General features: G+C 44.3%; 1 protein-coding gene across 1 annotated transcript; it reads right to left on the minus strand.

The window, feature by feature from the left end:
* Positions 1-213: 213 nt before the first annotated feature.
* On the minus strand, positions 214-2,369 carry LOC131269840 (uncharacterized). Its single transcript, XM_058272368.1, has 4 exons — positions 2,364-2,369; positions 1,960-2,197; positions 1,804-1,895; positions 214-636 (listed from the first exon to the last, which is right to left on the minus strand). Exons 1-4 carry the CDS (start codon positions 2,367-2,369, stop codon positions 214-216), a joined length of 759 nt encoding a protein of 252 aa, XP_058128351.1.
* Positions 2,370-11,531: the final 9,162 nt, after the last annotated feature.

The following is an 11,531-nucleotide window of genomic DNA, read 5'->3' on the forward strand; positions in this document are numbered from 1 at the left end:
ATTGTATGTATTTTTAATTACACAAACGGTGCGCGATGGTGTCTTTAATCTGGACCGTCTGCCTCTATCAACGATGAACAAAGTATCTATGGTGGTAAAACTTATTCTACTAAGCTGCACAACGGCAAGCATCACCGCAAACATCATCCCGCAAAAAAAAGTGGAAGCATCTATCGTTAAAAGAGAAAGAATTTTATTTACATTCAATGGTTTTTACGAATCATTTTCATTGTTTATTTCAAAAATGCATAGATTAATTTTGTGGATCAGCTTTTCTTGCTTTGTTTTTGGCAATCCTTCCAGTGTTTGTGTCACGTAATTTCCGAATGTAACGTTCCGGCTGCTGTAGTTGTTCATATTTGTAATTATTGTATCCAGGCTTTGTCCTATTGAGGAAAATATAGCTGAAAAATCCTCGTCCCTATTGTTTGGTGTCTTTCGTTTCCTAGTGTTTTGTGTAACAGTTTCGTTATTTTGATTTTCGGGCTGGAGCAAGGTTGTGTTGTTTTCTGCTGGTGGTGACTGATGGTGCATAACATCTTCGGTAATTTCGGTTGGTAGCTGGTGGTGCATTATTACGTCGGTATCGATTGGTTCAGGTGCTGGTTGGAGGTTCTGCGATCTCGAATGTTGTTGCTGCAATAAGAAAATGATTTGTTTATTAAAAACTTATTTTATTATTTAATATCGCTATGTAGAACATGAATTTGTAATTAGTCTTTGGTTTCTCTTTTGTAGCTTCCGTCAACTACTGCACAATGGAAGGAGATATCTACAGAGTTCGAGCGAAAATGGAACTGTCCACATGTTATCGGAGCAATTGATGGCAAACATGTATGCATAACAGCTCCGAAGAATACTGCAGCGGAATATTATAACTATAAACATTTTTATAGTATTGTTTTGTTGGGTATTGTTGATGCTAACTATAATTTTTTATACGTAGACGTTGGCTGCCAGGGAAGAATTTCAGATGGTGGAGTTTTAGCTAATAGCTCAATATTTAACGATTTAGAAAACGATTCTTTAAATATCCCACCACCAGAAATTTTGAGGATTCCATATAGCATTCCTTTGCCTTATATGCTACTAGGTGACAAAGCTTTTTCCTTATCTAAGTATATGTTAACTCCTTTTGCAGGAGTTCCTGGCAGAAATACTCCAGAAAGGATTTTCAACTTTCGACATAGCAGGGCAAGAAGAACCGTTGAAAACGCATTTGGTATTCTAAGTAGCGTTTTTCGTGTTCTCAGAAAACCTATGTTGTTAGAGCCAAACATTGCTGAAAAGATAGTGCTAGCGACAGTATATATGCATAACTATTCGCGGAAAAGAAACTCTAGAGATATTTACATGCCCGCCGGTTCCGTAGATCGTGAGGTTCATGGAGAAATTATTCACGGCTCTTGGCGCTCCGAAGAACCTACAGCATCTATGCTACCCCTCGTGGGAATTGCGCGTAGATCAGCAACAGATCTACAAAGAGTACGTTCCCATTTGGCTCACGACTTCACGACAAATAATGTTTTAGCTTTTCAATATCAACAACAATAATTGAATTGAATAAATTAAAGAATTAAATTGAATAAATTAAAGAATGTAAACGTATTCGAAAATCATTAAATTATGTTGTTATTTGTTACTTTTTTGCCAATCGCTTTTTATAGAATTACTCTAACTGTAATGTTGTTGAACTAATGGATCAAGAATTGTATACGTCACAGTCTGCATGTTTTCTGTTTAATTATTTTTCGAACCCTAAGCTCAAGGAAACCGAGACATAGAAGTTTTTACTAAACTTACCGTGGATTGCGTCTTCCGTGCTTTTGCAGTATTGCCGACGAACTGCATACTCTCAAAAGCAAACCATTTCGAAACGTAAACTTCGGAGCGCGCTACAAAAAACAAAATAATTAGTTCCATCTTTGAAGAGAACATGTTTTCAAACGATCTACGTACCTGAACCCGTTATCATACTTTTTTTAATTTTGGCATTTTCTTTTCTAAAGTATGCGCACAATGATTGCCATTTTTTGATGACTGCATTTTCGGGCTTCCCCAGGTCCGTAGCGATATCTCGCCATGCGTCCACCTTTTTATTGGCGTCCAGGTATGGCTTGGACGATACCGACCAAAGGACTGGGTGATTTTTCACTAAATCTATCAATTTCATGCTAAGAGCCTGATCTTTTATTTCCTAAAACAGAATAAAAATAAAATTCACAGTCACATATTTTGGACAGCAACAATACTATACTGTTGTTTGTAACAAACAACTACGGCTCCAGCTCCACCAAAATATGCTTATTAAGGGCTTGCTTGGTTATAATTTAATCTGGCAAGAGCCAACAAATCATACTTACATTCATTTCGCACGGCGTTTGGTTATTTTCCATCTTTTCACTTAACACGACCGTTGCACATAAAACCGTACGCTTTTTGTAAACAAACGGAATATTCCAGATATCTGTCAAAGAGGTTCGCGGCAAAGGTTCGTGCTATCCACCAAAATCGGTGAACCTTTTCTGCTCGAAAAAGATTCGCGAACTCTGCTCGATTCACTAACACATTCAAGAAAAGGTTCGCCGACCGTCGAAATTCGAGCAGGGTTCGCCTCGTGTGACCGTACCTAATCAATATTTACAATTGAAAATGTCAGAGCCCCGCTACACGACCCGCAAACTCAAAAACTTTTCGGCGAGAAGAGGGGAACAACCGAGAAGTTTACGTCAAACACTTTTCAGCTCCGTGAGCTGAAAACTGCACCCGCGAAGTTTTTGGCAGCTAACCGAAAACTCAAATGCGTCAGAAGAAGAAGACGAAAAAGAAATAAATATAAACATAACAAATCTCAAAAACAAAATAAACGAACATATGGTGATAAATTTACGTGTTTCTTTTGTAGTTACGGTAATATTTTGTCATTTTATAGCTATAATTTTTAATTTGAGATTTATTTCCCTGCGATGAATTTTTTTTTTTAATTTCAGAGACTTTGACCTCCTCGGTCATTCGTCTCTGCCTGTGATGAAACTAAATAACATTTCCGTTGGATTTTAAGGTTACTTGGCAGGTTTTTTTTTCGGCAATGTGGCACCCGGTGCAAATGCATAAGGGGATTATGTGATGGATGCTGGATAACAACAAAGGGCTCCCGAGATAAAGGGTTTGGCAAACCGGAGAGCGGGAAGTCACTCGAATGATAAGCGGCACCACGTAAGGATCAAGTGGGAAAGAAGCACAACAAATAACCGCGAAATACTAAAAAAGTAAAGTGACTTTCGTGCTCAAACTGTGTGTGCGATTGTATTTTTTTTATTGTTAATATAAGTGGTTTTGAATTCTCCAGCTAATTTCATCTAAAAATATTCATCCGGAATTCGCTGGCAAACAAGGCAAGATGAGCGGAACCGAATCAAAGAGATTGTACGCGCGTCAGGTGAGAACTGACATTTTTTATGAAAAATATGAACGGTTAGTGTAAGATTACGGTTCTTACATATATTTGAGTTGGGAGTTTTGGGTACTTAACTCGATGACCCTGGATAGGGTTGTTAGCCACTCTTCATTCATCAACAGATTATCCATATTTAACTTTTTGTGTTAACTGAAGATGATATCTTGTTTGCTTCGAAGGCAGCTTTTTGAGCTAACTGATAAAAAAAAAACAGCAGAGACTGACACATGCATAGACTGTCAGAAACTTTTCGCTTGCATTGACTGGCGACAGCATTGGTACCACAAAACGCGGCTACACGAACCGAAAAGATTTTGACGTAAACTTATACGGTTTTTGAGTTCTCGGTTGGAGTTTGCGGTTCGTGTAGCGGCCCGGTCATAGACCAATTTAAACACAATGCTTTGAAACAAAAAAAATTACAGATTATTTTATGTAAATACAACTATAATTGAAAATTTTGTCGAATTTTTTTATAAAAAAGAATTCATTTGTTTACATATTCACCTTAAATAAAGAAAATCTGTGTGTACTACTGTGTCCAAAAAGTAAGGTGCAATTGGTGCTCAAACTGTGCGAGTCAAAGGTATTGGCTGATTGTTATTTTTTTATTGTTAATATATGTGTTTTTGACTTCTCCAGCAAATTTCATGTAAAAATATTCATCCGGATAGGAGATATGATTTTTTTGTGGCCTACAAGTATGACCCTCGATTTTCGTCCCTGGCCTCATTGGGGGAGCAAAGAATTTGCTTAAAATTTTGTTTGCGTGATTAATGTTTAGTTGCGGATTCGTTGAAATAGCTTTTGGCAATGCAGTTATGTCGAAAAAAAAAATGCGAGGGGTTTAGTGAATTCCAAAATGGCCGCCATGGCCACAATGCACGATGGAGCGGAGCCGGGATAAAAATCAAAAATTCATTTTTGGATTTCAGAAAAATGAAATACGTTTTCTTAAACTACAAGATGAAACTAAGAAATGACCCAAAAACTAGAGCTTCTGTTCTTCCAGGTTCTGAGAAACAGACCGTCAAAGTCAAGATTTTTGAAAATTTTGCGTGAAAAATTGAAAAAAATCCATCAACTTTGAAGGGCTGTAACTCCTATAGTAATGGCCGGAATCGAATTTCAAGCACAGTTTTGGAAAGGTATATTATCCTGCTTTAAAATTATTGACAGTTTAAGTAAACTGAAATTGAATATCGCAAAATATTAAGAATTGTTTCGCAAAAATCTTGGAAATTTTTTCAATTTTCTGTTTTTAACCTTACGCCATCGCTAAGGATCGTAAAAGATTGTAATATGTTGCATACCCACTTATAGTCTAGAATGTTTTGTAACAATAAATGATGGTTTTTTTTGCATATACGCGCGAACTTTACCTGTTTTTTTGAATTTCGTATGTGAGGCTTATAGTTTATCACCTACTAGGCGTCTCCATCATGCCATATGCAGCATCATGTGTGGTAAGAAATATTTGAAATTCTCATTCAATGAAAAATGTGAAGCAGGGTAATGGTTGAATATCACGTAAAAGGGGAAATACAATCCAAATCACTAGCAAAGAACGAAATTTGGTTTGGTTTGCTTTGAATGTAGCTGGTCCCTTTTACTTGTTCTACAGCTCATAAACCCATTACACTAACACTTTGTTCTGTTTGTACTATTACCTGTAAAAGCCGTGAATTCTGGGTAGATTTACCATTCACTCTTTTGTCATTTGTCTGTCACTAGCCTTATTGTAAAACGCCGCTAATTGTGGGTGAATAACTTGTAGAATATTTGCTTTTGAAAACAATATATCCTTACCATACGGTAACAGCTAAGGTAGATCTTAAAATTTTGACCTTCGAACGGCATACCATAGCGGTATGAATTTGAAAGGTTACATATATAATCGTTTATAAAAACATCATTCAAACTTTACCTTGAACAGCATAAACAGCAATTGTAAGTGAGCTCCTTGGAGAACAAACAACGTTTTTATAGTTTTCAAGTCAATAGTCTATTTGAGATTGATTTGATAATCTCACGATGGTTTCCTTTATAATCAACGATGCTTCTTGCAAGGAAAACATTGGGTATGCGTTAAAGTTCATTGAAAGTAAAGTTAGCATCAAACCGTAAGCATCAATCACACTGAATGTAGAATAATTGAAATACAAAAAGCAGAAATTTTGCTGCACTTTTTATCTTCTTTGTGTGATTCACTAAGCGTCGTATTATTGTGCTCGTGGGGCATTGACGGATCTAGTGGACACAACATTTAAAATCAACCATTTCATAGTTCCGGAGAAAATGCTGCATCAGACAGGGAATTACTAGCATCGACATTAACGCTTATCCGTCTTTCATTCATTAGCGATGATTCAGATATCATCTGAATAAACTTGATGCCCCAAAGTGTTAGGTTTTGCAGGCTAATTGTGATCGGATTTGCGAAAGAGTCAAAAGATAAAGTTATACAAACAGTAGACTAAATCAAAAGCCAAGTAACCAGGTTGGTCCCTTACACAATTCAGCTAAATGAAACAAATTATGCGGCAGTAGACTATTCATGTTTATTATGAGTTTCTTCTTTTCTTCTTGGCGTAACGACCTCTTGTTCATACCTGCCCGTTAAGGGCTTACGAGACTTGTTTCCTCGTTGTACGTGGATAGTCAGTCCTCTCGTACAGGGGAGGGTCCGTTCTCGGTTGGGATTCGAACCCACGCCGTCGAGGTGGTGAGCCCCGACGCTCATGGGCCGATTACATGAGTTTAATTGATGGAAAAAATTTGGTATATTTAACCGAAACTCTGTCTATGCAAACATGTTGTGTATGTGGTGCAAAACCAACAGAAATGAACAGTGTAGAGCACTTAGAAAATGGATTTATTCCAAATCCTGAGAATTTATCTTATGGAATATCTCCACTGCACTGTTGGGTGATATTTTTCGAATGCTTGCGTCACATTTCGTACAGATTTGAATTTAAAAACTGGAATGTTACTAAAAATTATAAAAACATGCACAATGATCGAAAAAAATTGTATTGGAAAAGTTGTACAAAAATTTGGTGTTAAAGTTGATGAGCCAAGGCAAATGGGTGGAAATAGTAAGACGGGAAATGTTTGTCGTCGGGCTTTTTCAAGCATAGAAAAGTTGAGCGATATTTTGCAAATACAAACAGAACTTATAGAAAGGTTTCAAAATATTTTAATAGCCATCAACTGTTCACAGCTTTTAAATCCAAAAACTACTAGTCTATATTGCAAAGACACATACATGTTTTACATACATCATTACAATTGGTACAAAATGCACTTTGTACCAATACTGTCCATAAAGTTCTTGCGCATGTAGATGAAATAATTGTAAATGTCCCAGCTCCATTAGGATCCTTAGGAGAGGAAGCAGCAGAAGGTAGAAATAAAATATACAGAAGGGATAGAAGAGAACACGTCCGTAAAATGTAGCGAGAATTCAATATTTAAGTCATTTTTATGAGAGCATTGCAATCATCTGAGTAGTTCATAAGTTATGTCCACGTTAGATGCTTTAAATATCAATTATTTTCCAAATAACAATGTTTTGAATGAAAGTTTTTTGTAAATTTAGTTTGTTTTATATCAAACTAAACAAAATCTTTATGTAAATGTTAAAAAAAAAGATTGAAAAAATAATGCACCCATAGAAAAGTCCAAAAATATGAGGTTTTTGCAGCGCCACCTGGCGGAATTGTCCAGAAACATCATAATTTCGTGTAATATAATAGTATTACACGATAATACAATGAAAAAATTGCAAAACATTTGATTCCGAATTTTATCCCGGCAATTTGCTCTTTTCGCTCCATAGTGCAATGGCCAAAATGGCGTCATGGGACAGATCATCCTCAACGATTCCTCATTCGACGAAGCTCACGTTCGAAATTTTAAGGAATCAATGTTAAATAATCGTCGATTTATGATTAGAGACTTGACCGATGATATTAAAATATCGATAGTATCAGTAAATACCATTTTAGAGGAGGTTTTGGGCCTGGAACTCGACTGGTACCAAAATCGTTGAATTTTTTTGAAAAAAGGCGTTGCGTTGAAGTGGGTGAAACAGCGCTATCCGACTAAATTGACAAGACGAAGTGCAATATTACTGTAGACGTGACTTGTAACTATGCTTCCGACTGTAAAACAATCAATCAATCGAATAAATACCGTGCCAGGAATAGGCCAGGTCCAAAACAGAGAGGGGGGGCGTTCTAACTATAAAACCGACGATCAACGGATCGACGGCCTCTTTTTTCTGTTTTCGCTTGCTTTGATAAGCCACGTCAACTTCGTGAAAATAAAGCTCTTAGCAAAGAAGTATAAAATTGATATTTTATATTGACTCCCGCTACGTGCAGTTTGGCTCCCGTGCCTTGCTTCCGAAAACCCTGCCGCTTCGTGCCGCCGCGTGATTGCTAGTATTCGTGCTTCGTGCCGGTTTTTCGCTCCGTGCGAACAGAACTTACGCTCACGCAGATCCATTGGTGACCCCGACGTGATTTCGTGAAAAGTGCACAAGTGCAAAATTCTGTCGCGACATTACGTTATGAATAACGATAACGAAAGCAACGTGGCCGGGGCCTTGCGGCTACTTACCGCCCTAGAGGGCAGCGTAAAGGAGGTGGCCGCAAGCCTCGATGCGAAAATGAAACCGGAGGTGGCCGCCGTTAAGGTGGACATCTTGGCGTCCCTGTGGCGGGACGGGAACGCCGCGTTGATGCGCGTTGAAAGTATCACCGGCCCCCATCCGCGCAGGGGCCCCTTCACGGAGGCTTATGCGGCAGCCGTGGCGGCTGCAAGCAAGTACCGTGAGGGAGCTGCCTCCAAGCCGTCCATTTTGGACACCACGGTGGCGGGGCAGCCACCGCGAGCAGACCACCTGCCTCGCATAGAACTGCCCAAGTTCGAGGGTTCGCCCTCCGAATGGCCCGCGTTCTCGAGCTGATTCGAGAAGCGCGTGGCTGGGCTTACGGAGGACTCCGACAAGTTCGCCTTCTTGGTAAAGTGCCTCGAGCGGTGCGACATCGCGAGGCATAGTTGTGAGGCATTCGAAAACGCTGGAATGCCGTTCACGCAAGCTTGGGCCAAGCTGGAGGAGAGGTTCTACAAGAAAAGAGTGGCATATATGGGCCACATTCGAAGGATTGTAGAACTGCCACGGATGAGTGCCCCATCGGCGAACGCGCTGATGCGCATCATCGACGTGGTGGCCATCAGACGGCCGTGGCCTCCGCCCGCCAGATCGCCGATGCTGACGACTCCACCTCCGTGGTGGAAGACGGGCTGATTGTCGCGCTCGTAATGGAGAAGCTGGACGCTGACACCATTGCGAGCGTGACACGGCGAGCGGACCAGCATCTCATCCCTACGTGGGTTGAGCTGCGTGGGGAGCTGGACGGCTTGGCAAACAAGATCTACTACCAGCCCAAGCGCAAAGAGGATACGGCGGTCAGGACGGATCGCTGTCATTGCCCCCAAGCTTGCGCGGAAGGCATCGGCAAGCCAGCCAGCCGTTGTTCCCACCAGCAACATTGCAAAGGTAAGCAAGGGGGGTCAGAGGGCTGGGACGCGGCGGTGTTACGCGTGCGACGAGGCGGGCCACATCACGACCGTGTGCCCAGAACTGCGCGCGCGGTCCGTAATGCAATCCATTAACTACATTATGGACCGCCGAAAGTGCATGAATTGCTTTTCGAAGGAACATCCGGCCAATTCATGCCCTAGCGAGCGGAGGTGCCAAGTGTGTGGCAAGAAGCACCACACCATGCTGCACGCACACCCCAAGCTAACATCGGAATGACTTGCTGGCTCCGTGCCCTCACGCGCCCGCTTCGGGCCTCCCCGCTCCAGTCTAGTACCTCGCCGCTCCCGCTTCGTGCCTCGCCGTTCCCGCTTCGTGCCCCGTGTGTGCTCCGTGCCTCCTCGTGCTACCGCGCCGCCCAGTGCCTGCTGCTTGCCGCCTGATGCCCGCGCCGTGCCGAGTGACTCTAGCTCCGTGCCTCGCCGTTCCCGCTTCGTGCCCCGTGTGTGCTCCGTGCCTCCTCGTGCTACCGCGCCGCCCAGTGCCCGCTGCTTGCCGCCTGGTGCCTGCGCCGTGCCGAGTGACTCTAGCTCCGGGCATCGCCGCTCCCGCTCCTTGCCTCTTCGTGCTGCCGCAACGCCCAGGGACTGTCGCCTGCCGCCCGGTGTCCAAGGTTTGCCAAGTCATGCAAGCTGTGTACAGGAATGTGCCCACTCTGTTCCTTTTAACATCACCGTGCCGCTCAGTTCCTGCTCCGTGCCTCCTCGTGCTGCCGCGCCGCCCAGTGCCCGCCACTTGCCGCCTGGTGCCCGCGCTGTACCGAGTCGATCCAGCTACGTGCATCGCCGCTCCCGCTTCGTGCCTCTTCGTGCTGCCGCGCCGCCCAGTGCCTGCCTCTTGTCGCCTGGTGCTCGCGCCGCCTCTCGGTCCTGCTCCGTGCCTCCTCGTGCTGCCGCGCCGCCCAGTGCCCGCCACTTGCCGCCTGGTGCCCGCGCTGTACCGAGTCGTCCCCGCTACGTGGATCGCCGCTCCCGCTTCGTGCCTCCTCGTGCTGCCGCGCCGCCCAGTGCCTACCTCTTGTCGCCTGGTGCTCGCGCCGCCTCTTGTTCCTGCTCCGTGCCTCCTCGTGCTGCCGCGCCGCCCAGTGCCTACCTCTTGTCGCCTGGTGCTCGCGCCGCCTCTTGTTCCTGCTCCGTGCCTCCTCGTGCTGCCGCGCCGCCCAGTGCCTGCCACTTGCCGCCTGGTGCTGGCGACATCCCGAGGAAATCCCGCTCCGTGCTTCGTTCCGGCTCCGTGCGTCATCGTGCTTGTCCCGCGCCTCGTCATGGTGAAGCCATCCCACAGGGTGGCCCTCGGGTTCCAATTCAGCGAGCGATCCTGCTACCGATTCTTGCCAATCAAGGCGTGCCTTGGTTGGCAATATGCCAACGGAAGACATCCCGTTACTGGAAAGCTACGTGCTGCTCGCCACGGTCGCGATACTCATCCAGGACAACATGGGGATGTGGCAACGGATCCGATGCGTGCTCGATTCCGGCAGCCAGATAGAGGCAATCACCAAGAACGCGGCCAAACGTCTTGGGTTAGGGATGCTACCCGCACGATTGACGCTGAGTGGCGTGGGAAGTAAAATCCCGATCACTCAACAAATACGGGCGAAGATTATGTCTACTGACGACAATTGAGCCGACTTATACGAACAGAGTTGTCTAGCTACGTCCGTCGATGACTTGAAGGAGATCCTTGAACGATTCTGGAGAATCGAAGAACTCCCAAATGATGCCGCCGACTCCACGGTTTGAAAGTCTCACGAACTTGAGCCGCACTTTAAGGAGCATACCACCATCACTGACGACGGACGATATGTCGTACAAATTCCCTTACGGGGGGAGCTAAACCAGCTAGGAGATTCAATGGGGCAAGCAAGACGCCGCTTGCTAGCCCTAGAAAGACGTCTCGCCAGCCATGAGCCCACCTACGCAGAATATCGAAAGTTCATGCGAGAGTACCAAGAGCTGGGCCACATGTGCCCAGTATCAACGGAGGAGCTCCCCAAAGTACGCTACGTGATTCCCCACTCCTGCGTGGTCAAGCCAGATTCGACTACTACAAAACTACGCGTTGTGTTCGACGCCAGCGCGAAATCGACGACGGGAATCTCGCTGAACGACCTCCAAGCCGTAGGACCCGTGATCCAGCCTGACTTATTCCGAATCTGGCTAGATTTCCGTACTCAAACCGTGGTGGCAACTGCCGACATCGTGAAGGTGTACCGTCAAGTATGGGTATCCGAGCCCGACACTTGGATGCAATGCATTCTGTGGCGCGACAAGCCAAAGGACACGATGCAATTATTCAGACTCCTCACTGTTACGTACGGTGAGGCTGCTTCGTCTTATTTGGCTTGCAGGGCGTTGTTCGAAGCCGGGGAGGAAGTAGGGACTTCCGATCCCCAGACAGCTGACGCCATCCAATCATCGTTCTACGTGGACAAGCGTCGAGCGAGCACTCAACAAACGCGGG

This window comes from Anopheles coustani, assembly GCF_943734705.1.
Source record: "Anopheles coustani chromosome X unlocalized genomic scaffold, idAnoCousDA_361_x.2 X_unloc_1, whole genome shotgun sequence".
NCBI classification, from domain to species: Eukaryota; Metazoa; Arthropoda; class Insecta; order Diptera; family Culicidae; genus Anopheles; species Anopheles coustani.

Coding starts and splice junctions, on each gene's coding strand:
- LOC131269840 (XM_058272368.1), bottom strand. Junction 1,896..1,959: donor AAGTATGATAACGGGTTCAG/GTACGTAGATCG, acceptor TGTTTTTTGTAG/CGCGCTCCGAAGTTTACGTT. Junction 637..1,803: donor CACGGAAGACGCAATCCACG/GTAAGTTTAGTA, acceptor TTCTTATTGCAG/CAACAACATTCGAGATCGCA.